The 27,617-nt window shown below is 40.3% G+C and overlaps 2 protein-coding genes across 2 annotated transcripts in view; both read left to right on the forward strand.

The window, feature by feature from the left end:
- Positions 1–344: 344 nt before the first annotated feature.
- LOC113068171 (60S ribosomal protein L29-like) lies at positions 345–2,105 on the forward strand. The gene is made up of 4 exons (XM_026240827.1): positions 345–447; positions 741–793; positions 875–939; positions 1,925–2,105. The coding sequence occupies exons 2-4, from the start codon at positions 757–759 to the stop codon at positions 2,015–2,017; spliced, it is 195 nt and encodes a 64-aa protein (XP_026096612.1). The 5' UTR covers positions 345–447; positions 741–756; the 3' UTR covers positions 2,018–2,105.
- A 6,316-nt stretch (positions 2,106–8,421) lies between these two features.
- Positions 8,422–27,617, forward strand: part of iars1 (isoleucyl-tRNA synthetase 1) — a 53,660-nt gene continuing 34,464 nt past the window's right edge. The window contains exons 1-12 of the mRNA XM_026240828.1: positions 8,422–8,519; positions 9,340–9,459; positions 9,563–9,719; positions 9,903–10,022; positions 10,417–10,499; positions 11,659–11,776; positions 11,864–12,011; positions 13,905–13,992; positions 15,090–15,150; positions 15,342–15,437; positions 22,955–23,077; positions 27,027–27,118. Coding sequence (XP_026096613.1) covers positions 8,518–8,519; positions 9,340–9,459; positions 9,563–9,719; positions 9,903–10,022; positions 10,417–10,499; positions 11,659–11,776; positions 11,864–12,011; positions 13,905–13,992; positions 15,090–15,150; positions 15,342–15,437; positions 22,955–23,077; positions 27,027–27,118 — 1,208 coding nt within the window. The 5' untranslated portion in view covers positions 8,422–8,517. The remainder of the gene's footprint in view (positions 8,520–9,339; positions 9,460–9,562; positions 9,720–9,902; positions 10,023–10,416; positions 10,500–11,658; positions 11,777–11,863; positions 12,012–13,904; positions 13,993–15,089; positions 15,151–15,341; positions 15,438–22,954; positions 23,078–27,026; positions 27,119–27,617) is intronic.

Genomic DNA, 27,617 nt, shown 5'->3' on the forward strand with positions numbered 1-27,617 from the left:
TATATATATATATATATATATATATATATATATATATATATATATAAACAATAGAGCTAGCTAGTGTTAGAGGCCTAATTTTTGCTTTTGTTAATTGTATAAAAAACAGACAGAATACAAAAAGAATAGAGTAGCTAGTGTTAGTTGAAAAAGAATAGAATTATAATAGAGTGTTAGTTAGAGAGTCCACTAAAGATGGAAGATATGTGTTTGTAGCCCATTTTTGAAGATGGCTCAGCTGTAATTCATTATTTTTTACCGAGTTCGGACCCTTTGTAAAAAGCTACATGTATTAATAAGTAAAAGTAAAATAACACATTTATGTTTCTAAAGCGGTGTGAATGTGTCGCGTTTTGTCGTACGTCACATCCGGCGAAGGGGACTCTTATCTCCCACGGTGCCTTGCGGTCTCTCTCTCTTCCGGTTGTCGTGCTCTTCGTGTGGCAGGTACTGAGTGTGTCTCCGTAAAAACTAAATCTGCATCAATCCTCCAGAAATGGAGAATGTTATTGAATACTGAGTTCAGTGTTGTGTTGAGTGAGTGTGAGCACGCAGCGCGCGAGCGATATTAACCCGAGCGCGCGCGGATTGTGTAGTTAATAGTGAACTAGAGTCTGCTGTGAGCTAGCTGCTAGCATGGCGCTCAGATGCGCGTTTAGTTTCAGACGCACGTTTAACTGCTGTATGTGAAAGCGACGTGTTGTGTGTTTTCTGAACGTGCTCTTCTTTTCTTCCTTCAGCAGACCGCGATCAGAAATGGCCAAGTCGAAGAACCACACCACACACAACCAGTGTAAGTGTGTGTGATGTGTGTTTGTGTGTGTGTGTTAGTGGTGAGGATGTCCAGCTGATCTCTCTCTCTTTCTGTGTGCAGCTCGTAAGGCGCACAGAAACGGCATCAAGAAGCCGAGGTCTCAGCGCTACGAGTCTCTCAAAGGGGTAAGAGATCTCTGTGTGTGTGTGTGTGTGTGTGTGTGTGAGGGATGCTCGTGAAGGATCTCCGTCTGACTTCATCTGAGCTGCAGGAACTGTTCCTTATCCTCGAGCTGAGACGATCTTTGATGCTGATTAGCTGTTAATTAACGATAATTAGGAATGAACACGCAATGACGAGTTTAAGCGCATGTTGTACTCTTTATATCAAGAAAGACTTAACTATCTTCACAAATGAGTCATCTAAATGTTGAACTCGTGCGTTTTGGCTGTTCGTTTACATGACATTGCGTTCTGGGTCTGAAAACTGTTGTTCCTGTAAATGATGAAGCTGTGAGTTTGTGGAAATTAAGTCATGTTATGTGTTCAGTCTATAAGAACACGCATGCTCATAGACACGTGGTGTTTTCTTTACAAACATTAGAGATATGATTTTAATCTCAGTGGGTAACACTGCTAGAAGATTGTTTATCAAAATGAAATTTATTTCTTAATCGTTAACTATCTCTAAAAACTATAGCTGTGGTATTTCAGAACAAGATGTTCAATGTTTGTGGAACAGATGTAGATGATAATTCCCTGGCCAGCCATTGGTCAGTGAGCAGAGAGCTCCGCCCACACGGCTGAGCCTTCAGTGTTTATACTCAACTGATGCTCAGTACATGTGACTGGAATGAGACACTACAGTGAGCTGCTCACACATACTGTAAATCTTGATTAAATAAATACATTAACTCATTGCACACACAATGTTCGTTGATAAGCCTTTTGCCCCACGACCAAAACGAAGACGAGACAATAAGGTCAATACAGACTATATCAACATGTAATTTAATTGAGACTAAGATGTATAAAATCTTAAGTCTTTATTATTTTATGTAATTAATAGCCTATCATATATTAGAACACTAGATGAGGTAAAATAAACCATAAACAAGTGCACTACCTGAAATGCAGGAGTGAGTTTCTCACGTGTCATGTGTTGTTTCAGGTGGACCCTAAGTTCCTGAGGAACATGCGCTTTGCCAAGAAACACAACAAGAAGGGGAGGAAGACCATCGCCAAGAGGGAGGCTTCCAAATAGATGAGGATAGACCCCAGAGAGTCAGCTGTGTACAGATGTTCTCCAGAAGGACTTCATACCATCCACAATAAAGCCATGCTTTGACTAAGAGTGTCTCTCTGTCTCTTGATTGATGCATATGAACACACAGCGAGAGGAAAGAGGTGTTTCTGGAGGTTCGGTGATGACAACATGAGCCTCATACTGAATGCGATTACATACATGCGAATGGCTTTACTGGGAGTGCTCTCTCACGTGTGCTCATTATTTTGTGTGATAAATCTATATGGTATGAAAAAAAATTATGCTTTTTTTTTTTTTTTTTTACTTGCACACGGACTGATGTATTTAAAAAAATATATGTATTTTTTCATTTTGATTATTACTGACAACTAGGGAAAATCCAAAATTCAGTGTTTCAGAAAATTAGAATATTGTGAAAAGGTTCAATATTGAAGACACCTGGTGCCACACTCTAATCAGTTAATTAACTCAAAACACCTGCAAAGCCTTTAAATGGTCTCTCAGTCTAGTTCTGTAGGATACACAATCATGGGGAAGACTACTGACCTGACACTTGTCCAAAAGATGACCAGCGTCTCGCTTCAGAAAGGACTGGACTGCTGCTGAGTGGTCCACAGTTATGTTCTCTGATGAAAGAAAACTTTCCATTTCCTTTGGAAATCAGGGTCCCAGAGTCTGGAGGAAGAGAGGAGAGGCACACAATCCACGTTGCTTGAGGTCCAGTGTAAAGTTTCCACAGTCAGTGATGGTTTGGGGTCAATGTCATCTGCTGATGTTGGCCCACTGTGTTTCTTGAGGTCAAAGGTCAACGCAGCTGTATACCAGGAAGTTTTAGAGCACTTCATGCTTCCTGCTGCTGACCAACTTTATGGAGATGCAGATTTCATTTTCCAACAGGACTCTGCACCTGCACACAGTGATAAAGCTTCCAGTACCTGGTTTAAGGACCATGGTGTCCCTGTTCTTAATTGGCCACCAAACTCACCTGACCTTAACCCCATAGAAAATCTGTGTGGTATTGTGAAGAGGAAGATGCGATGCAGTGCTCTGCATAAATGAGTACACCCCACTAAATTAGTCAGAAAACCTTTAGTTTCATTTCAAAATCAACATTTTCTATGAGATACTATACTACAAAATACTCCCACAAATGTGGGCCTTTGATTGCAAACAAGATTTGTTAGTTTGCACACACAAAAAAGTGATTTTCCTAACAAATTCATTCAAGCCCATGTTGCAAAAATGAGTACACCCCAATTATAGTCTTAGGAGAAAAGCTACACTTAAGACTACAAAACTAATTAACAGGCATTCAACCACAGGTGAGTCTAATGATTCATTTAAGAGGTGTCCAGCAGACAGGTGACTTTAAAAGGGCATTACTTAAAGAAAAGCATTTCATGCTGTCAGCAATGTCTCCCCATGGAAAAGAAATGTCACAAAATCTGAGAAAGGAAATAATTTCTTTACACAAAAAAGGTTAGGGCTACAAGAAGATCAGCAAAGCTTTACATATAAGTCAAAATACTGTAGCAAAAGTTATCACAAAATTTAAGAAAGATGGAAGTGCAACCATCTTACAGAGACGTCCAGGCCGTCCACGGAAGTTAACATCTCGACAGGAGCATCTTCTGATCAGAAGGGTTGAAGAAGATTGCCATGCAAATTCAGTTAGCTAAAGCAGTAGAAAGCCAAACTGGAGTGACCGTTTCCCGTCACACCCTACGACGCACACTGCAGAGGAATGGCATGCATGGGTATCATCCACGAAGGAAGCCTCTCCTAAAACCCATGCACAATAAAGCACGCCTAGAATTTGCTAAGGCCTATGCTGAAAAAGATGAAGACTACTGGGACTCTATACTCTGGAGTGATGAGACAAAGATCGCTGTTCTTGGAACTAATGGTTTAAAAACTGTATGGCGTCGTAAAGGTGAGGATTTCAAAGAAAAATGCATGTTGCCTACAGTGAAACATGGTGGTGGCAGTGTACTTATGTGGGGCTGCATGAGTGCTGCTAGTGTTGGGGAGCTGCATTTCATTGATGGTATCATGAACTCAACAATGTACTGCTCTATACTGAAGGAGAAGATGCTGACATCACTCCGTGCACTTCGGTCGTCGTGCAGTTTTACAACACGACAATGATCCAAAACACACATCTAAAGCTACTGTTGCATATCTGAAGAAGAACCGGGTGAAAGTGATTGAGTGGCCAAGTATGTCTCCTGATCTGAACCCAATCGAACACCTGTGGGGAACTCTGAAGCGACAAGTTGAGAATCACTTAATATTCTTGAAGAATGGAAAAAGATAGATGTTGCAATATGTCGCCAACTTGTTCGTTCCATGCCTAGAAGACTTGGTGCTGTCCTTAAAAATCACGGTGCTCCTACATAACACCTGAGCAGTGCCACAGACTGATCCACTCCATGCCACGCCACATTGCTGCAGTCATTCAGACACAAGAAGCACCAACTAATATTGAGTACTGTACATGCTCGTACTTTTCATCTTCATACTTTACTATTGGCCAAGATTTCTAAAAATCATTTCTTTGTATTGGTCTTAAGTTATATTCTAACTTTATGAGATAGTGAATTTGGCATTTTACTTAGTTGTCAGTTATGATCATCAAAATTAAAAGAAATTAACATTTGAAATATATCAGTCTGTGTGTAATGAATGAATATAATATATATTATAATATATATAATAAAAGTTTCACTTTTTGAAGGGAATTAGTGAAATAAATAAACTTTTTGATGATACTCTAATTATATGACCAGCACCTGTATGTATATATATATATATATATATTTTTTTATAGGAAAGGAAAAAAATAAATACATTTTAATATCATTTTCATAAGTTGAAGTTAAGGGGTTAGGGGTTGGGACAGCCACCTCCCAACTGAAACTACCCAATAAATTAGCATTTCATATATATTTAGGTATATTTTTAGTTTGTATTGAAATTATATATATATTTTATTTAGTACAGACTATAGTCCTCTCACATTCAGATGTTTTTTTATTTTCTGATTATTTCTTATGTGTAACTATTTGTATTGACAAAAATATTATGAACCCTTGACATCTTTATTCTGGTGGTTTTCAGAGTCAGTAGAAACATCTCTTCTCATAATTATTGGATAATAATAATACTTGTTTATGTTCATTGAAGAAGCAAACCATTTCTAATCCCCTGTAAAACTGTAAATAATTTTTTTGAATTTACAAACTTGTCTATAAAATGCACTATCCTGAACCAAGTGTATTATGGTTCCGTGAAGACGTACAGTATATATTCCAGTAAACTTAGCAGCTTAGTCACTAAAGAACAGTATGAACAAAGACATTCTTGGATAGGGATGAATGAGCACTGAAGATGTGGGAAACAAGTTCAGCAACATTCCTTGTCCAGCGTCAGGAAACTCAAGAAGCTCGAGAGTTAAACAGGACAGATGTGTCATCAACTCAATGTCAAGAAGGGTGGGGGCAATATAATTAAAGTTATGGAGACGTACACAAGTTTGTTGAATTGAATCAAGAGTGTGCTCATTTCTGCAACCCTTCTTTTAAGTCAAATTGCCAAATTTGCTTATTTTACATATACTGATTACTTTTTTTTCTGCTTCTATGTTTAAAAATGTGACTTAAGTCATCTTCCCATGAATTGTAATACTGAAGAAATTACATCCCATAATGAGGACCCTGTCCCATTTTCCTGTTCATATATACAGGTGCTTCATAGAATGTCAAGAAAAAGTTCATTTATTTCAGAATAAATTCAGTGCACACAGTCTGAAGTAGTTTAAGTCTTTGGTTCTTTTAATTGTGATGAGTTTTGCTCACATTGGTCACAAAAACCCAACAATTCACTATCTCAGCAAATTAAAATTCTCCATAAGACCATTTAAAAAACATTTTTAGTGAATTGTTGGCCTTCCGGAACGTATGTTCTTTTACTGTACATGTACTCAATAGTTGGTAGGGGCTCCTTTTGCTTTAATTACTGCTTCAATTCAGCGTGGCATGGAGGTGATCAGTTTGTGGTATGGAAGCCCAGGTTTCTTTGACAGTGGCCCTCAGCTCATCTGCATTGTTTGGTCTCTTGTTTCTTATCTTCCTCTTGACAATAGCCCATAGATTCCCCTGGGGTCCAGGGGCCTCATTTATAAAGCTTGGGGCTGAAAACATGTGTACGCCATTTCCTGCGCAAAAGGTGGGATTTATAAAGAAAAACCTGGCGTCAAAATATGCGCACCTACACGCAAACTCTGACCCATGCGTACGCACATTTTGAAGACAGAGCAGTTTGGCGACACTGATGGTGAGTTGAGGAACTGACTGCGGATAAAGGGAATTAAACCTTTGCAAAATGCCAAAATTTACTGTGACATATTTCAATATTTACAATATTTACAAGTTGCTCATAGGTCCCGGTTACAACAAAATATACAAATAACATTAAATCACTATCACTGGTTTTACCCCCAGTCCGACGCCCCTGTTAATGTGATAAGGTGTAATGATTAAATCTGATCGCTGAAAACATAACTGCAGCAACACTTAAGTGTATATTGTATGATGGATGCGCTGGCACTGCTGGAAGACTGTGCCAATGGCAGACTTCGGAGGGAAAGAGTATTCAGGGACCGTGAGGATTTCCTAGCCCATGATGATGAGTGGCTAATAAGCCGCTTTAGACTTCCTAGAGACATGCTCTTGGATCTGTGTGCTGAACTTGACCCAGCATTACAAAGACCAACAACACCGAACCGTGCCATCCCGGTACCAACCCAAGTACTTTCAGTTTTAGGATTTTTGGCAACCGGGACATATCAGCGGGAAATAGGCGACAGGTAACTAACTTTTTTTTTTTTTTAAAGCAACCCTTATTGATTTGAACATTCCTATTAATTTGTCATAGGTCTGGGATTTCACAGCCATCCCTAAGCTCATTAATGCCTGAAGTTTTGAAGAGCATTATTCAAATGACCAATCGATACATAAAGTTTCCTTACACTGTTGGAGAACAGGCCAATATCAAAAGGCAATTTACAGCAATGTCCGGTTTCCCTAATGTAATCGGCGCAATCGACTGCACTCATATTGCTATAAGGGCTCCATATGTAGATGAATACGCCATACGCAAACATGTGCATTCAATAAATGTGCAAATGATATGTGACGCCAACTTGACTCTAAGGAATATTGTGTGGCACGATGGCCTGGTTCTACACATTACTCTTTTATTCTAGCGCACAGCAGTGTAGGGAATCGACTTAGGGCAGGTGCCATTCGCAATGGCTGGATTCTGGGTAAGTAAATGCATATAATTGTTTTTACATAGCAATTAAAGCCTAGTTGAACCTTGGTTTCCAAATGAAATACAAAACTTGCTCTCATCTGAAAGAGGACTTTGGACCACTGGGCAACAGTCCAGTTCTTCTTCTCCAAGGTAAGACACCTCTGACATTGTCTGTGGTTCGGCTTGACACGTCTGTGTGTGGTGGCTCTTCATGCCTTGACCCCAGCCTCAGTCCATTCCTTGTGAAGTTCACTCAAATTCTTGAATCAATTATGCTTGACAACCCTCATAAGGCTCCGGTTCTCTCAGTTGATGGTTCATCTTTTTCTTCCACACTTTTCCCTTCCACTCAACTTTCTGTTAACATGCTTGGATACAGCACTCTGTGAACAGCCAGCTTCTTTGGCAATTAATGTTTGTGTCTTACCCTCCTCATGAAGGGTGTCAATGATTGTCTTCTGGACAACTGTCAGATCAGCAGTCTTCCCCATGATTGTGTAGCCCAGTGAACCAAACTGAGAGACCATTTTGCAGGCTCAGGAAACCTTTGCAGGCGTTATGAGTTGATTAGCTGATTGGGATGTCACCATATCCAAATTTGGTGAGATCATGAATTGGTGGGTTTTTGTTAAATGTGAGCCAAAATCATCACAATTAAAAGAACCAAAGACTCCAACTACTTCAGTCTGTGTGCATTCAATTTATTTAATACCTGAGTTTCACAATTGAAAGTTGAATTACTATTTGCATAGTTAATTGAGTACATATATATATATATATATATATATATATATATATATATATATATATATATATATATATATATATATATATACTCAATTAACTATGCAAATAGATGTAAGAAGGCTACTTAATAAGGTTTCACAGTTGTAATGATTTAGATTTATATTTCATATTTCATGTTGATAATTTTCAGTGATTGTCAGGCATTTTATATATATATATATATATATATATATATATATATATATATATATATATATATATATATATATATATATATATATATATATATATATATAAAATCTGACGAAACATTCACTGAACATTACACGTTTTGGGGCTTTTATTATGGAAAGACACGCCATGTGTCCGGCGCAGCTCAGTTTTTCCGTCAGTTGCATCATTTCCGCTATCTCTGCTAACCGGCGAGGGTGCTCATGTGAGTCCGTCTGACACTCCTTCTTAATTCAAAACTCACAAACACACGAACATGCGCGCGCTTTATTATTATTATTATTATTAATAATAGTATTAGAAGTAGTTAGAACTGTGTGTGATGAGTCTTGAGGAGCGCTGCAGTATTTACTCCTCGACTAACGTTACTTCATCATCATCATCATCATCATACTACAACTGATCTGTGTCCGTTTACTAACAGGTTTATTCGAGAGTGAGTGAGTGAGTGAGTGTGTGTGTGTGTGTGTGTGTGTGTGTGTGTGTGTGTGTGTGTGTGTGTGTGTGTGTGTGTGTGTGTGTGTGTGTGTGTCAGACAGTCTCAGTCATCAGATCTGTGTGTTTTATCCGCAAATTAAGTGCTCGTGTGCACAGTTCTCCTTCAACAGCATGATGATGATGATGATGATGATGATGATGAAGGTGTCGTCTGAATGTTTAGGGACACATCTAGGTCAGTGAATGAAACTGAAAGTAAGAACCCAGTCAAACTGGTTTTGTGCGTCTGTCCTGTTGACTTGTGTGGCTATGATTAAGATATTCAGTTATTATTATTATTTATCCAACTGGAAACACTACCAGCAACAGTCTTTATGGGTCTCAAACAGCCACATGTATCTGTGTTATCATGTTAAAGTCTTTCTTTGACACAGTTTTGTTGTAGTAAAGTGTTTCAGCTTGATCAGAAGCTGCTTGTGTCTCTGTGTTGCTCTGATTCACAGACGAGGCGTGATTCTTTCAGACGGCGTGCTCGGTGTTGTGAATAAGGCATTGTGTGTGTGTGTGTGTGTGTGTGTGTGTCACAGGATGGTGGAGGCGGTGCCAGAGTCCATCCACTTCCCGTCGGAGGAGGAGCGAGTCCTGCAGCTGTGGCGGGACAAGGACTGTTTCCAGGAGTGTCTGAAGCAGAGCAGGAACCGGCCCAGGTCTCCCCTCACTCCTCACATCTTCACAACATCACGAAACTAATCTAGTGATAAAACAGCCTAAAGATGCTGACATGTGTGTGTGTGTGTGTGTGTGTGTCAGGTTCACGTTCTACGACGGGCCGCCCTTCGCCACCGGCCTGCCTCACTACGGACACATCCTGGCAGGAACCATCAAGGACATCGTGACCAGGTTCGCTCATCAGAACGGCTTCTACGTGGAGCGCAGGTTCGGCTGGGACTGTCACGGCCTGCCCGTGGTGAGAGTCCTCTCCTTCAGTAAATGAATAGCGTGCAAGTCTAAAAGGGGCATTTGTAAGAATAGAGAGTGTTAGAGGGTCAACTAAAGATGGAAGATAAAACACTTTTACATCCCTAATCCCTAAAAAGGCTTTTAGAGAGCCTCCATGTTTTCTGATGAAGAGCATGTGGTTGTTGTTCAGGAATATGAGATTGATAAAGCGCTGAACATCAGAGGACCGGAGGATGTGGCTAAGATGGGCATAGCGGAGTACAACAAGCAGTGCAGGAGCATCGTCATGAGATACGCCGACGAGTGGGAGGTACGTGTGTGTGTGTGTGTGTGTGTGTGTGTGTGAGAGACGTTCAGTTAGTACAACGCAAAAACTGTGTCTGCTTCAGTACAACATTAGTGCAGTTACACTAGAGCACTACAACTATAAACACAAGACAGCAGGCTAGAGAATAGATTTAGATATAATATACAAATATAAATGAATATGCATGTAAATATCTGCTTAATATATACTGTATGTGTGTGCATTTCTATATCCATAATAAATATACACAGTACACGTGTATTATATAAACAGAGACTTTTATTTTGAAAGCACTAGATGTTCCCAGCACTATTAGTAATTGTTGTATCTGTAAAGTAATAAGCAGGTCTACACCAGCAGATCGTGATGTTGTTATCATGATTATTGTGTTCTCCAGATGTCGGTGAGGCGAATGGGCCGCTGGATTGACTTCAGAAACGACTATAAGACGCTGTACCCGTGGTTCATGGAGACCGTGTGGTGAGATCTACAGCGCTTCCTTCCTCGTCTTCTCTCGTGTTAATGTCCAGCTCAATTACTTTCTGCGTTCACAGGAAGAGATCTGTCCAGAAATCATTTTGTGAATGCTTCTTGACCCCAGCTCTTTTCAAGAGTAGTGTTGTGTCAGTGCAGATGCAGTGTAGAAATCCTCAGGAGTTTACCAACATTACAAACACACAACACACAGCGCTAAGAGTGACCCAAAAACACACGTAAAGCTTCACTGACACCATCTGAGCTGTAAAAAACACTATGCTGACTTTATAATGATTATGCACGTCCTGATTTTGCCAAGTCCGATGTGTTCCTAGGTCAACATATTTTGTTGACCCTGGAACAACATTTTACTCCAAAAATATATTCTTAACCATATCCCTACACCTAAACCTAACCTTAACCATGAGTAATCCCTAAAATCAGAGGAAATGATAGATGAATGACACTGATGTACAAGCACCAAACACTGATTTTAAGCGTAAACTTCACAAAATCTATAAACTGGTTCTTCAAATCTGATTGGTTAATCACAATGTTGTTCCAGGGTCAACAACGATGTTGTCCCAGGAACATGTCTCACTTGGTAAAATCAGGTTAGGCAATGATTTATATAATTTAAATATTTTGTTTACATATTTCAGTATTATGTGTACAGCATTAGTTTGCATCTGATTGGCTGTCCTAAATAAGTCTGTCGACTTTATAATAAAGATCCACATTGGAATGCAAAAAAAGTTGCATTTGAATTTTAGGTGTGCGTGAAGTTGCCTCATTAATATCTCATGTTTTTAAATTATAAAAAGTACTCTGTGATTGTTTTCGGTCCTTTGTATTAAACTATGCATACAGACATGCATGATGCTGTTTTATTTCTAATGGTTTAAGCAACTCTTTTAGTTAGATGTGGTTTATAAACATTATTTTAAACATTATGCTCTTTTTCAATGATATTTAGCTCGAGGCGCCCTCTTGTGGCCTCAGGAGAGAAGCTGAAATCTGTTTCCCCACTAACTGAAATCATGCCTTAGAAATTCAAATACTGGTCATATTTAAGAATCGGATATAGTTTTTGAGCCGTTTCGTCAGCCCTCGTCTGTATGTGAGAGCAGTGGTGCATGCTGGGTGCTGTGCTGTGTTTCAGGTGGGTGTTCAAGCAGCTGTATGATAAGGGTCTGGTCTACAGAGGGGTGAAGGTCATGCCCTTCTCCACCGCCTGCAACACGCCGCTCTCCAACTTCGAGGCCAATCAGAACTACAAGGTGACTGGTGATTGTGTTCCTGAGCTCGGCCTGCTCCTCGGCGGCTCTGACCTCTGACCTGTGACCTCTGACCTCTGACCTCCTCAGGATGTGCAGGACCCGTCGGTGATCGTGACCTTCCCTCTGCTGGAGGACGAGACGGTGAGCTTCCTGGCCTGGACCACCACACCGTGGACCCTGCCCAGTAACCTGGCCCTCTGCGTCAGCCCCGACTTCATCTACGTCAAGGTCAAAGGTGAGCTTCACCTCTCAGTCGCCAGCACCACATTAAAATACTTAAACCGAACACGGTTTCTCATGATTTTTTCCCTAATTATTTTCACATTGCTTAAATTAAATACTCCAATTAAGCTTTTTACAGTTTGTCTTGCTTTACAAAGACAAATCAAGTACAAAACAACAAGTAAAAAATATTTACCACCAACGCACAATTAAATGTAAAATTAATAAGTTAGTAAAATAATTTTTTTATTGGTGTTTTTTGAATCAGGCATGTGTATGTCACTGTAAATAATAATAATAATAATAATAATAATAATAATACAGCTGTTGTAATCGTATTGTTTAACTATTTTGTTATTTTACAGAACTACAGTAAAATTACCACACTAATGTTTCTGAATGTTGATGGAGCTTTTATTTTGGCAGAATCCTGCAGGAAGTCCTCAGTGCTTCTTTTTGTTGACAGCAGCAGATCTATAAATGATTCTCATCACTAGTTTGAAAATGTGTTCATTGCATGCATCACATTGTCACATACTTTTACAAAAAGATCACAATGTTTCTGAGCAGGTTTTCCTCTGAACACAAAACCTTCTGCAGTTTATTCCCTGATTGATCATCTCACAGTAACCAGCATCTACAGCTCTTCATCAGAGACAGTCTCTGGCTGTTCACCACAGTTTTTATGCGGTTTTGAAAGCTTTAATGTTTCAAACATACTGGCACTTCAATAATTTGATTATATTTACACTACAAGAATCATTTCTTTTCATTTTTAAACCTTACAGTAATGTAAAAGGGCTGTAAGCTGAGGTGGATATTTTTTACTTACCATTGATTTATTTAAAGAAACATCAATTTGTTCAGTAAACCACTGACCGTGACGTGTGTACCCTTACACCCCTCGTATTTAGAGCGGTCCCACACCAGAGGTCGGCTCTCCTTCACCTGCTGTGTATATATATATCTCCCTGTGCTCTCCTCTGAAGATGCGGAGTGGAAGCGTGACCCAGTTTGAGCGTCAGACAGGGGGCGCTGTGAGTCTTTGGTTCGCTCGGCCGTCTGCTGCAGGAGAGAGACGCTCTGAATACTAATGAAGCAGGAGTTCAGCCCTGTCTGAACCTGAAGCTGCTGCCGCTGCTGTCAGCTGGCACATCTTACCCCACAGCCAGCTCACACCCAACAATATATCATCACAGTATAACACAAACATATGCATCATGTGCAGGCCTAGTTCAACCGAAATTAAAGTTTTGACACATTTGAATCAGATTTGAGCCTCCCTTTTTAATAATTATTATTACTTAGTAAAAATAAAATGCATTGTTTAATACAGTTTTAAATTAGTGAATATTAAGCTGCAAAACCTTAATATTTGAACACTGATAATAATAACATCATTAATAACGGATCCCAAAATATCATTGATGATGTGCAGTAAATCATCATATTATTCTGATTTCTGAAGATTGAAGACTGGAGGAATGATGCTGAAAATACAGCGGAGCATCACAGAAATAAATTACACTTTAACACAGATTCACACAGAAAACTGCTGATTTAAGTTGTAATAATGTTTCACAATTTTTAATGAATTTGCTGTATTTTTTATCAGTCCTGGTGAGCAGAACAGACTTCATTCAAAAACATTACATTAAATGAGAATGGTGCATGTTTCACAGCTAAACTAACTTATCAAGAGAAAAGAAACGCTTTAGTGAAGGTGAAAAGACACGTTTATCTAGCACGAAATCAAAATCTGAGCAAACGTGAGAAACAATAATGTGCTTATGTTCTAGATTTGAAATTGAAAAAGTGTGTGATATAGAGTGTGTATATGTGTGTGTGTGTGTTTGAACTCTTGTGATGCTGTGTGTGTTGTGTTTGATCTCTCTGTGTATCTCAGATAACAGCTCGCAGCAGGTCTACATCATGATGGAGGCCAGACTCATCGCTCTCTTCAAATCTGACTCCGAGTACACCATCCTGGACAGGTGAGTTTGTGTGATGACATCACATCCTGTGAGCCGCACACCGTCTGTCCCTCTGGTGTGGTCCCTCTGGTGTGGAATCGTTACTTATTCAAAGCAAGAAAGTACTGTGAGAGTGTGAGATTTCAGACGCAGCCCAAGTCCAGTCACACACACATAATAACATTATATTTATAGGAACGTTGAAGCAGGTTCAACACAACGATGGAATGACTGCTTGTTTTAATCATCTGACAGTTGTGCTGAACACGGTTTAGTAGAACGGTTGTGTAAGTAGTCCATTGATTTGTTAGAGAGCCCTTGATCTGGTTTCTCACAGCGAGTAAGGTCCAGGAAAACACTTCAAATCTGCAGTTTGAACTCAAATGTAAAATAGTGCAGTGAGGTGTGTGTGTGTGTGTGTTGAGCGCTTCTCTGTGCGCGGCTGATAACAGTAAGCTGAGGTATTGTGGGATTAGTCCCGAGCCGGACTGCTATTATCGATTAATATCTCTCTGCTTTTGATGAATGTTCTTCAGCAGGAGGTGATGTGACTGGAATGAGAAGCACCAGAAGAGTTGATTTCACTGCACTTCTTGATGTTTGCAGAAAAACAATGCTTCACTCACTCTCATGTTGCTGCAAGCCTGCATTACTTCCTTTCATCTGTGCAACACAAAAGAATTTTAATCAAGCAATTTATTAAAAATGTCCGTGTAACAGTGATTTGCGCCATCAGATCTAGTGTTTGTAGATCATACTGCACGTGTCTTATACTTTTTCTTTTTTTGCATTGATTATAAGGATGAGAGCAGCATGCACATTCTTCACAAGTGCTTCTTTTATTTTCCACAGAAGAAAGTCATACTGTTTTGCAGCAGCATAGTGATTAATTGAAGTCTGAATTGATATTGTAAATGTGACAGTGGTTCAGAAACAGGACAGAGACAGTTTGAGTTAAATTATCTCCTGCTCCTTCTGTATCGATCAATCGTAGACCCTTGTAAATGTTCATATTCTCAAAGGTCAAGGAGAGTTTTATTTATTGTCTCGTGTTTCAGCTCTCGAACCGCTCCGTGGTTGTAGTTCAGTGTTGATAAAGTGTGTTTTTGTCTTTATAGATTTCCTGGCAAGACCCTGAAGGGCAAAAAATACAAGCCTCTGTTTGATTACTTCATCAAGGTAAAGATTGTAATGCTGCGTCACACTCGTCACACCGTCTCAAACTCTCACCTTTCTGTAAGGAGAACATAGATGACAGGATGCTGAGACGAGTATTTAGTATTAAATGAATTGGATCTGTGGGTAAATCTGCTTCTTCTGTCGTCATTAGTCAGGATGTGATCTTGATGAGCGCTTGTTTTTCTCCTCAGTGTAAGGAGAGCGGTGCGTTCTCGGTGGTGGTGGATAACTATGTGCGTGATGATGACGGTACTGGAGTGGTCCATCAGGCCCCATACTTTGGAGCTGTAAGTCACATCTACATTGTGCTTTCATTTAGGGCTGTAGCTATCGAATATTTTAGTAATCGAGTATTCTACCAAAAATTCCATCGATTAATCGAGTAATCGGATAAAATGTGTTTTTGCTTAAAGTGTAATATTAATTATGAAAGAGAAAATAAGTCTCCTGTGTCTCTTAAAATGAACAACTAAATTTCCTTTTTTAGAATTTTTTTTGTTTTACTTTTTAAATGCATAGAATGCAATGCATACATCAAAAATAAACATTTAATTATTACCCATTGTATCTGTCTGTACTTGTACTGTGAACAATGACAATAAAGTTGACAGATGAATTAAGTGTATTTAAGTGCCATTCAGTTGGGGTTTTAAAGCATTTTCTGAGATGCACATTAAACACATAAAACATTAATTTAATTTTTTTAACTTTTAAATATAGAAAATTAAGCAAACTTAACTTTTTGGTAAACAAAGGGGATTTACTATTAAAAATAAGACATGGAAGAAATGTTGTGTTATTAAAGCTTAAAAAATAATGTTGCTAGGGTATAATAATGTTAAATCTTTTTTTCTGCTCCATTCATTTACACAGACACGCAGAACATGCAGGATTCATATTTAAATAGACTGTTCCGGCTTAATATTTACAGATATTAGTCCATATTGTGATTTGGTGTAAGTGCAATGACCTGTTTTTGATTAATTCATTCAAAATTTGGCAAATTTCGTGCCATTCCGCTTTAAACTGTAAATTCTGTCTGGATTCCGTGATTCCTTCCGCGTTTTCTGCATCTGCTGACTCCTTGTGACGTAAATGCGTTGTCACATAATAAAAAATCATTGCGAAAGAACCTGTTGTGAGATTTAAAATAAATTAAAAGAGGCTTTTTTTTGTAACCGAGTTCCTCGAGGAATCGTTTCAGCCCTACTTTCATTACATTGTGTCCTTCAGGGATTTTGGGTAATGTTTCTTTATAAACAATGGTTTGAGATCTACCTATATATCTACAGTAATTTTATTTTGTATCAAATATCTTGAGATACAAACTTAGCATATGACATCTTGTTTTATAAAAAAAGATTTTATACTTCAGAAAAGAAGTCTGTCAGTGTGGAATTTAAACTTTTTTTACCCCCTTTGAATTAATTAAATTTATTTGTCCACTGGCAAAAAAAAATCTTCTCGTTTTAAACAAAAACTCACACATTTTTTTTTTTTTTTTTTTACAATTTTTCTTAAAACAAGACCTATCTCATATCTTCTCCAGTAAATGTATCTTGATTTAAGAATCTTTAGACATTTGCCATGGGATACAAAGACAAAACTCCTGATGAAGAACAAGACTTTTTTCAGTGGGATTGAAAGTTGTTGTTGAGAGCAGAGATATTCAAGCCATAAGTTGATGTATTGTTATTCATTCTTTATTTGGTCTTAAAGTCCTAATTTTACATTCATAAAACCTGCAGAAACCCTGTTTGAGAACTGCACAGAAAACTTATCACTGAATACAGTAATAATTACAATTAGCAGTGATGATGATGATGATAATAATAATAAATGTTCTGTGAAAACATTCGTTTCGGTTTTATTTCATTTGTAATAAAACACCATGCATGAACCAAAGAAACGGATCCAAGAGATCCTTGAACAGTTCCTGTCAGGACAATGACTGAAAGAAGTTTTAGGGGCATCAAATAAGCCTTAAAGCAGAGTTGAAGTGCTTTATTAAAAAGAGAGGCTGGAAAAAAGCTTTTGGTGAAAAACTCATTTCAAAGTTCAGCCTGAAGGCATGTGAGCATCTCAAGCACCATTCCATCTAATGAGAGTAAAGTGAACTCTGGTCCTTATCTCTGTGTTGAATGTTTGATGCAGACCAGCCTCAGATCAGCATCACCTTGAGGTTCCTCTCTGTGCCAAAGACAGAAGAACTTATGAAGATGATGCTAAACACTAAACAATCCTGCTGTTAGCCACCTGAGCTCATGGACTTGAAATGATTTATTATGGGAGAGCAAGCAGTACTTGCAGTATAGGACAGAAAAAATGTCCTGGAGTCCTCAGACTTCACTGCACTAAAGCTGCAACTGCAAAACACTGACAAACATCTCGAGTTTACCCTAGCAACTGCCAAACACCTCGAGTGTACCCTAGCAACTGCAAAACCCTGACAAACACCTCGAGTGTACCCTAGCAACTGCAAAACACTGACAAACACCTCGAGTGTACCCTAGCAACTGCAAAACACTGACAAACACCTCGAGTGTACCCTAGGAACTGCAAAACACTGACAAACACCTCGAGTGTACCCTAGCAACTGCAAAACCCTGACAAACACCTCGAGTGTTCCCTAGCAACTGCAAAACACTCTGACAAACACCTCGAGTGTACCCTAGCAACTGCAAAACACTGACAAACACCTGGAGTGTACCCTAGCAACTGCAAAACCCTGACAAACACCTGGAGTGTACCCTAGCAACTGCAAAACACTGACAAACACCTCGAGTGTACCCTAGCAACTGCAAAACCCTGACAAACACCTCGAGTGTACCCTAGCAACTGCAAAACACTGACAAACACCTCGAGTGTACCCTAGCAACTGCAAAACCCTGACAAACACCTCGAGTGTTCCCTAGCAACTGCAAAACACTCTGACAAACACCTCGAGTGTACCCTAGCAACTGCAAAACACTGACAAACACCTGGAGTGTACCCTAGCAACTGCAAAACCCTGACAAACACCTCGAGTGTACCCTAGCAACTGCAAAACACTGACAAACACCTGGAGTGTACCCTAGCAACTGCAAAACCCTGACAAACACCTGGAGTGTACCCTAGCAACTGCAAAACCCTGACAAACACCTCTAGTGTTCCCTAGCAACTGCAAAAAACTGACAAACACCTCGAGTGTACCCTAGCAACTGCAAAACACTGACAAACACCTGGAGTGTACCCTAGCAACTGCAAAACCCTGACAAACACCTGGAGTGTACCCTAGCAACTGCAAAACTCTGACAAACACCTCGAGTGTACCCTAGCAACTGCAAAACCCTGACAAACACCTCGAGTGTACCCTAGCAACTGCAAATCCCTGAGAAACACCTCGAGTGTACCCTAGCAACTGCAAAACACTCTGACAAACACCTCGAGTGTACCCTAGCAACTGCAAAACACTATGACAAACACCTCGAGTGTACCCTAGCAACTGCAAAACCCTGACAAACACCTCGAGTGTACCCTTGCAACTGCAAAACACTGACAAACACCTCGAGTGTACCCTAGCAACTGCAAAACACTCTGACAAACACCTCGAGTGTACCCTAGCAACTGCAAAACACTGACAAACACCTCGAGTGTACCCTAGCAACTGCAAAACACTATGACAAACACCTCGAGTGTACCCTAGCAACTGCAAAACACTATGACAAACACCTCGAGTGTACCCTAGCAACTGCAAAACACTCTGCCAAACACCTCGAGTGTACCCTAGCAACTGCAAAACCCTGACAAACACCTCGAGTGTACCCTAGCAACAGCAAAACACTCTGACAAGCACCTCGAGTGTACCCTAGCAACTGCAAAACCCTGACAAACACCTCGAGTGTACCCTAGCAACTGCAAAACACTCTGACAAGCACCTTGAGTGTACCCTAGCAACTGCAAAACACTCTGACAAGCACCTCGAGTGTACCCTAGCAACTGCAAAACCCTGACAAGTCGATTTTCGATTATTAACGATTCTCGATTAACAATTATTGATTTTCCATTTCACAACAGTAAGTAGTAAACAAACTGTGTAAATCATTACTAATAAATGGTAGAAACACACCGAATGCATGTAGCGGTTGGGATTTTCAGTTTACTACATGCAGCAGGCACTCTGATTCCATGTATGGGGCACATATATATTATTGATATGACACACAAACACAAGTAGACAAGACCTTTTTAGTTCAAAATCTATGCCCCGTGTCACATCGCCTCTGCTTCTGCTATGAGCAGTGCGGCCAGATCTGCCTCGCGCACACGCTGAGTGTGCACAGCTCGGACTACTGTCAGGGTCATTGCGACTCCCCACCTTGCCTCCTAACTGTCCTATGAATACTTCGACCTCGTCTAACATACCCAGTGGCATTAGACAAAGTCTCCACTACAATACTGTCGCCGCGATTGCGGAGAGGTGCGGTCAGAAGACAAATATACATGTCTAGCGCGGTAAAAATCTCCCGCTTGGTCCCCGCAACACTAACACGCCTGCTAATTTCGCAATGAACACTCCGACCCTTGCAAACATTGTACACCTCTGACATTTGGCAAAGGACCATTTACATTGGGCAAAGGATTCACCGTTTGTGCTTGGTGTACTTTCACTTTCAATATCTCCGTCATCTTCTGAATACAGATATTCCCCTTCAGAATCAGTGTCCGCGAATAGAAGTCCCAACACTTCATTGCGGGTTTATTGAAGCTTTATTGATGCCATTAGATAATAATAAAAATAATAATGATAATAATAATAATCTAATGCCAATACTCGCTGACGTTGACAACATTGGTCAGATAAAATGGCTCACTCTCACACTAGCTCCGCTTTTTTTTCGCACTGATTCAATGCGCTCTGGAAGATTTTGTTAAGGAGCATTACGTTTTTTTGAGTCAGAGATTAAGTATTACATGTCTGCTATCTGGTGCAGGGGAGCAAAACCCTGACAAACACCTCGAGTGTACCCTAGCAACTGCAAAACACTCTGACAAACACCTCGAGTGTACCCTAGCAACTGCAAAACCCTGACAAACACCTCGAGTGTACCCTAGCAACTGCAAAACACTATGCCAAACACCTCGAGTGTACCCTAGCAACTGCAAAACACTCTGACAAACACCTCGAGTGTACCCTAGGAACTGCAAAACACTGACAAACACCTCGAGTGTACCCTAGCAACTGCAAAACACTGACAAACACCTCGAGTGTACCCTAGCAACTGCAAAACCCTGACAAACACCTCAAGTGTACCCTAGCAACTGCAAAACCCTGACAAACACCTCGAGTGTACCCTAGCAACTGCAAAACACTATGCCAAACACCTCGAGTGTACCCTAGCAACTGCAAAACACTCTGACAAACACCTCAAGTGTACCCTAGCAACTGCAAAACCCTGACAAACACCTCAAGTGTACCCTAGCAACTGCAAAACCCTGACAAACACCTCGAGTGTACCCTAGCAACTGCAAAACACTCTGACAAACACCTCGAGTGTACCCTAGGAACTGCAAAACACTGACAAACACCTCGAGTGTACCCTAGCAACTGCAAAACACTGACAAACACCTCGAGTGTACCCTAGCAACTGCAAAACACTGACAAACACCTCGAGTGTACCCTAGCAACTGCAAAACACTGACAAACACCTCGAGTGTACCCTAGCAACTGCAAAACACTGACAAACACCTCGAGTGTACCCTAGCAACTGCAAAACCCTGACAAACACCTCAAGTGTACCCTAGCAACTGCAAAACCCTGACAAACACCTCGAGTGTACCCTAGCAACTGCAAAACACTGACAAACACCTCGAGTGTACCCTAGCAACTGCAAAACACTCTGACAAACACCTCGAGTGTACCCTAGCAACTGCAAAACACTCTGACAAACACCTCGAGTGTACCCTAGCAACTGCAAAACACTATGACAAACACCTCGAGTGTACCCTAGCAACTGCAAAACACTCTGACAAACACCTCGAGTGTACCCTAGCAACTGCAAAACCCTGACAAACACCTCGAGTGTACCCTAGCAACTGCAAAACCCTGACAAACACCTCGAGTGTACCCTAGCAACTGCAAAACCCTGACAAACACCTCGAGTGTACCCTAGCAACTGCAAAACACTCTGACAAACACCTGGAGTGTACCCTAGCAACTGCAAAACACTCTGACAAACACCTGGATGTACCCTAGCAACTGCAAAACACTGACAAACACCTCGAGTGTACCCTAGCAAGTGCAAAACACTGACAAACACCTCGAGTGTACCCTAGCAACTGCAAAACACTCTGACAAACACCTCGAGTGTACCCTAGCAACTGCAAAACACTCTGACAAACACCTCGAGTGTACCCTAGCAACTGCAAAACACTATGACAAACACCTCGAGTGTACCCTAGCAACTGCAAAACACTCTGACAAACACCTCGAGTGTACCCTAGCAACTGCAAAACCCTGACAAACACCTCGAGTGTACCCTAGCAACTGCAAAACCCTGACAAACACCTCGAGTGTACCCTAGCAACTGCAAAACCCTGACAAACACCTCGAGTGTACCCTAGCAACTGCAAAACACTCTGACAAACACCTGGAGTGTACCCTAGCAACTGCAAAACACTCTGACAAACACCTCGAGTGTACCCTAGCAACTGCAAAACACTCTGACAAACACCTCGAGTGTACCCTAGCAACTGCAAAACCCTGACAAACACCTCGAGTGTACCCTAGCAACTGCAAAACACTGACAAACACCTCGAGTGTACCCTAGCAACTGCAAAACCCTGACAAACACCTCGAGTGTACCCTAGCAACTGCAAAACACTCTGACAAACACCTGGAGTGTACCCTAGCAACTGCAAAACACTCTGACAAACACCTCGAGTGTACCCTAGCAACTGCAAAACACTGACAAACACCTCGAGTGTACCCTAGCAACTGCAAAACACTGACAAACACCTCGAGTGTACCCTAGCAACTGCAAAACACTCTGACAAACACCTCGAGTGTACCCTAGCAACTGCAAAACCCTGACAAACACCTCGAGTGTACCCTAGCAACTGCAAAACACTCTGACAAACACCTCGAGTGTACCCTAGCAACTGCAAAACACTGACAAACACCTGGAGTGTACCCTAGCAACTGCAAAACACTCTGACAAACACCTCGAGTGTACCCTTGCAACTGCAAAACACTCTGACAAACACCTCGAGTGTACCCTAGCAACTGCAAAACACTGACAAACACCTCGAGTGTACCCTAGCAACTGCAAAACACTGACAAACACCTCGAGTGTACCCTAGCAACTGCAAAACACTCTGACAAACACCTCGAGTGTACCCTAGCAACTGCAAAACACTGACAAACACCTGGAGTGTACCCTAGCAACTGCAAAACACTCTGACAAACACCTCGAGTGTACCCTAGCAACTGCAAAACACTGACAAACACCTCGAGTGTACCCTAGCAACTGCAAAACCCTGACAAACACCTCGAGTGTACCCTAGCAACTGCAAAACCCTGACAAGCACCTCGAGTGTACCCTAGCAACTGCAAAACCCTGACAAGCACCTCGAGTGTACCCTAGCAGTCTCTCTTCTCTGGCTGTTTTGAGCAGGATGTTTGACTCTCCTGTGTGTCGTTGAGTGGAGGTTCATTCCCCTGATGTTCTGTAATTGAGACACAGGAACACACTGATGCTCTGCTGTTCTCAGAAACACAATCCCAGTGTGATGGATGTTGTGATTTTTTTTTCTTTGTTTGCAGGATGATTACCGCGTCTGTATGGAGTATAAGATCATCCAGAGAGACGCGGCTCCCATCTGCCCCGTGGACCCCTCCGGTGTCTTCACTGCAGAGGTCACTCACTTCGCCGGTCAGTACGTGAAGGTACGGATGCTGCTGTCTGCTGTCCACCTCATCAGCGGCCCAAGCGCACACCACACTCACACTTAGGGCTGCAGGATACTGGAAAACACTAACAGTTTAATATTTAGGGCCAGATTTACCAAACAGGGTAAATTAGCGCCAGTGCACAATTCCATAAAAGCACAGATGGGAGGGAAAATTCTGCAGGATTTACTAACAATGTGCACATTAAAGAACACAGAAGCAGCAGATAATTTCTATAATGAGCAGCACAGATTACCAGCTGCTTTAAGACATCCTTTTTTAGGGCTTTAACTTTTGACATGGCACAAAACGAAACATCGGTTGCTTTTCCTGTCAGTCATATGGTCACTTGGGTGGTTCTTAGCCTCTTGGCTACACGAGACTGAAGCCTTACCTTAAATAAAGTTTAGACATAATTGTAGACTAGTGAACAGTCAGTAATAAAATGAAAAAAGTTCAATAAAAAATAAAGATTAATATTGTGTTTTTGCTCTTTTGCCAACTAAAATAGTTAAAACTAAGCCACAGCAAAACAGGTGCATGCCTCCAAGCAACACACAGCGTTACTGAATGAATCTTCATTTCTGAATTATTATGAATTATGAAGTCACTTGCTGTTTTTCCTTAGCTCAGTTTTCTGCACAACACTCACTCTTTTCACAATGCAATCAACAAGCTTTTTTGTTGTTGTTAAAAAGCTAGTTCACTCTAAAATGTAACCGAAAACAAAAGTTGCAGTGTGCATGTGTGTCCGTGCATGTATGTTTGTGTGTGTGTGTGTGTATGTATGTATGCATGTGTGTGTGTGTGTGTGTGTGCGTCTGTGCATTTGTGTATGTGTGTGTGTCCAGCACTCAGAGCAGCAGTTGAACCCCACACAAATGAAGATGTACTTTAAGGGAACTTGTCTCCAGTGTGGAGGTGTGATGTGTGACAGAGGGACTATGGGAGTGCTGATCTCAGCGCTTTAGCTCGGTGCCAGAGAAACTCTGCTCTGTTTCCTGAGAATAGCTTTTATCATAGTTCTGCTCTGTCACTTTATATTTTGGCACTCATAGTCAGGTTCTCTTTGCCTAAGCGCTCATTAGTGCTCTCGCAGCGCTCACACGGTCCACCCGTGTCTTTGAAATAGAGTCGGCAGAGACGGACTCCCTGACAGTTTCATGCATGCACTTTGGATATATTGAATCAGGGTGTAAATAACCGGTGGGTTTGCTAATTAACATTTGAACCCCATCAGTTTGGGGGGCTGAAAAACTAAGTAGGCAATGCAGAACAGTGGCTCACCCCGAAATTCTGTCTTCATTTACTCTCTCGTGTCAACCCAAACTAGGCCTGTCGACAGGGCCACTGACACAATAAAAAATAAACAAAAAATAATTTAATAATAAGACATTGTTTCAACTGGAGGAAAAGATCAGTGAAAAGCACATAAGAGAGCAACAAATGAATCTAAACCTGAAACACTGTTTATTTTTACTGTTTATTCCAAAACACAAACCTGGGGCCCGTTCTTCGTACGTCGCTTATTACATCCGAGATCAAATGACACATCCAAGATGTTATCATCGTGCTAATCATGATCCGGCTAATTGGGTTCTTCGAACACACCTGTTGTGTATGATGAGTATCGCTGGATTGAGTTATCTGAGATAATTGCGCGTTCATGTGTTGTCTTAAAAGGGGATATGTATCGATACTCGAAACCATGATCAGCAGTGCAGCGATTGGCTGGTGGCAAGACGGCAATGTAATGACGTCATATAATTTAAAGCGACACCCGACGAAAAAAAAAAACTTGACAAATTTCTGGACTTTTATAAGGAAACAGCCAAGCAAACAAAACTACATAAATGTTATATTAGATACATGAAACAGATAATGGATACATGTTTTCATTTTATTAGAATATTTTTTCATGATTCCAAATTATTTAGATTCGCAATTTATAATAGTTGTGTAGTCTTTACGTTTTTATTTTAATGTAGAAATTATCTATTCATTTCATTTTATATTTGGACAGATTTGTTACGTGACACCATTAGTGAAAGTTTCTAAAGGGTCAATATCATGTTATCTGCATCTCCTGCGCTCCATCAAGCCACTCTTATAATAGCAGTCATCACTCAAAATAATGCACCACTCTATTATCTGTATAGCATGTGTGTAAGACTATAATACAATTATGAAGTAATAATTTTAGGACAAATATTTCAGTGAGTAAAACTGGCTGTGTCTATAGTAGGCTGTTATGGACTACACAGCATTTTTATATTATTTGTAAATATTTTTTTTAATGATGATTATTTTAAATTATTGTCCCTGGATCAGTACGATACTCTTGTAATAAAGTAGCGGTGGTAGCAGACATATGTTGAGTATCAGTTCTGGTTGAAAAGAAGCGATCTGATCCTGTTTACATGAAATAAGCTGCTCCCGAGCAGGTTTAAGTTAACGGACCTGTTGCTATGACAGCAGCTCCGGGATGAGCTTCGAAGAACCAAACGATCCAAGATCACGCCAAATCGTCAACAATCAAATCCAGCTAACTGAGTTAAGCGACGTACGAAGAACAGGCCCCTGGATGTTAATAGAAGTGTGTTTTGTTTTCTAGTGCATAACATTAATTCAATCAAATTTTAAAGTTCTAGTTATAATTTTACATTTACATTTAAATTTAGTCATTTAGCAGACACTTTTATCCAAAGCGAATTACAAATTAGTAATTTTCACACTTTTATTTCTTTTGTATTTTGAAAAGCATTCTGTATATTTTGTCAATAAATTCAACACCAGAATTTAAGATGCCGGTGGAAGAGTCACCGATCTTGATTCTGATACCACAGCAAATGCTAGTAGCATCTCTATTATACCATTAAAGACTAGTAAACAGTCCATAATGAATTAAGAACTCATTAGCAAATTACAAGCAATGGCACAAATGAATACAGTAAAACAAATGAAGAGTTAATTTGCAAAAACAGATTCTCAGAAATAGTTTTTCCATTGAGCATTCCAATTAAAATAAAGCTTTACATTTTAACAGATAGGGTAACAGTAGTAAGCAAGTAAGAAAAGTAAAACTGCATGGTCACACTCATATAAATGATTTTTTACTTGGTCAAAGGTGATGAGACTTACAAGAGAGATAATTTTTGTATTTGTGTGAAAATGAAAAGCCTTTTAGAATACAGCTTTTGAGTAAATGAAGCTGTTGTTCAGCAGTCACTAGCTAGTGTGAGCAGTGAATATGCTAATGCTAGTTACTGATCTTGCCAGTGAAACGGTGTGCTAGCAGGGTTAAATAGTGAAGCATGATGGACACAGCTTCAATCGCAATATGTATGACGATACACCGACTTGGCAAATAACTACAATTGCATTTTCTTAAATTACCTACTTAAGCTATTTTCTACAATAACTAATAGATCTTGAAAAAGGTTCTCATGGGAGTTCAGCGTGATTGTGCTGGTTTACTGCTAGTTGGATGAAGAGCGTCTCTGGTGATAATAAATGCACGTTGACTCTTGTAAACACTGCTGCAGTTTCAGGTAGCACCTTGCAGGTTAAAGTCTTCTCCCGGAGGAGTACGGATACCCTTCATAAGGTCTCACGGGTTAAGAAAAGGTTCCTAAAATCGATGATGAATGCGACAGGAAGCCAATTCAGCCTCGCTTCTGCTCCAAGGACACGCTGGACACGTTTCCATTAAAGTGAATTAATATGACTTTTGTTGAAAGTCAGTCAATGAAAAGTGCAGGGATGTGACCGTTCCCAAAGAGAGCGAACGCTTCATCCAGAGCAGCAGACGAAGCTGTAAAGCCAGGCCTGTGTCTGTGTCTGCAGCGGGGCTCGACGCCAGCTCTGCAGCCACACACATGCTTTATTCTGCTTGTATTCGCTGCACGCTCTGAGACTTTGTTCTGTCTGTCCTCAATGCTTTCAGGATGCAGACAAAAACATAATCAAGTTTCTGAAGGAGAACGGGCGTCTGGTGAGCTCCAGCTCGTTCAAGCACAGCTACCCTTTCTGCTGGAGGTGAGTGCAGACACGCTCTCATTTACTTACAATATTTGCTTTACAGTCATTCTAATTTAAACTGAGCGCATTTTTCAAAACTAAACCTGGCATTGCATATAGGGATATTGTTGGATCTTTGACAAATTGCTTATGCTTCGGTTTTCTAAGTAATTTTGGAGAAAAGCATCAGAATCAATCTGAAATTTTAATTTGAAATTTCACACCTTTACTCTGATCACTGTGAGACAGCTGAATTGCTGAATTCTGAATCTAATGGACTACCATGAACTAAAAAAAAAAAAGTAATGTGAACACCCATTATTATTGTTATAATGGGGTAAAAATATAATTCCTGTTGGCTACAGTAAACAAACATAGATTACGAATGTCTTTTATTGATCTTTTAATTGTCTTTCGTTTCTCTTGGTTGTATATCAGTGCAGTGTTGTTAGACTTCCAGAAATGGCAAATCTTGGTCTGTTTATCAGACTTCATCAGGACTCATCGGCGAAAAAGC

The sequence above is a fragment of the Carassius auratus genome, linkage group LG36F, assembly GCF_003368295.1.
Source record: "Carassius auratus strain Wakin linkage group LG36F, ASM336829v1, whole genome shotgun sequence".
In the NCBI taxonomy this organism is placed as follows: Eukaryota; Metazoa; Chordata; class Actinopteri; order Cypriniformes; family Cyprinidae; genus Carassius; species Carassius auratus.

Excerpts from the sequence above, each read along its gene's own strand:
- LOC113068171 (XM_026240827.1), top strand. The coding sequence starts at position 757 with ATGGCCAAGTCGAAGAACCACACCACACACAACCAGT. Across the intron at positions 794-874 it reads CCACACCACACACAACCAGT|CTCGTAAGGCGCACAGAAAC; the intron begins GTAAGTGTGTGT and ends TTCTGTGTGCAG. Across the intron at positions 940-1,924 it reads GCTACGAGTCTCTCAAAGGG|GTGGACCCTAAGTTCCTGAG; the intron begins GTAAGAGATCTC and ends GTGTTGTTTCAG.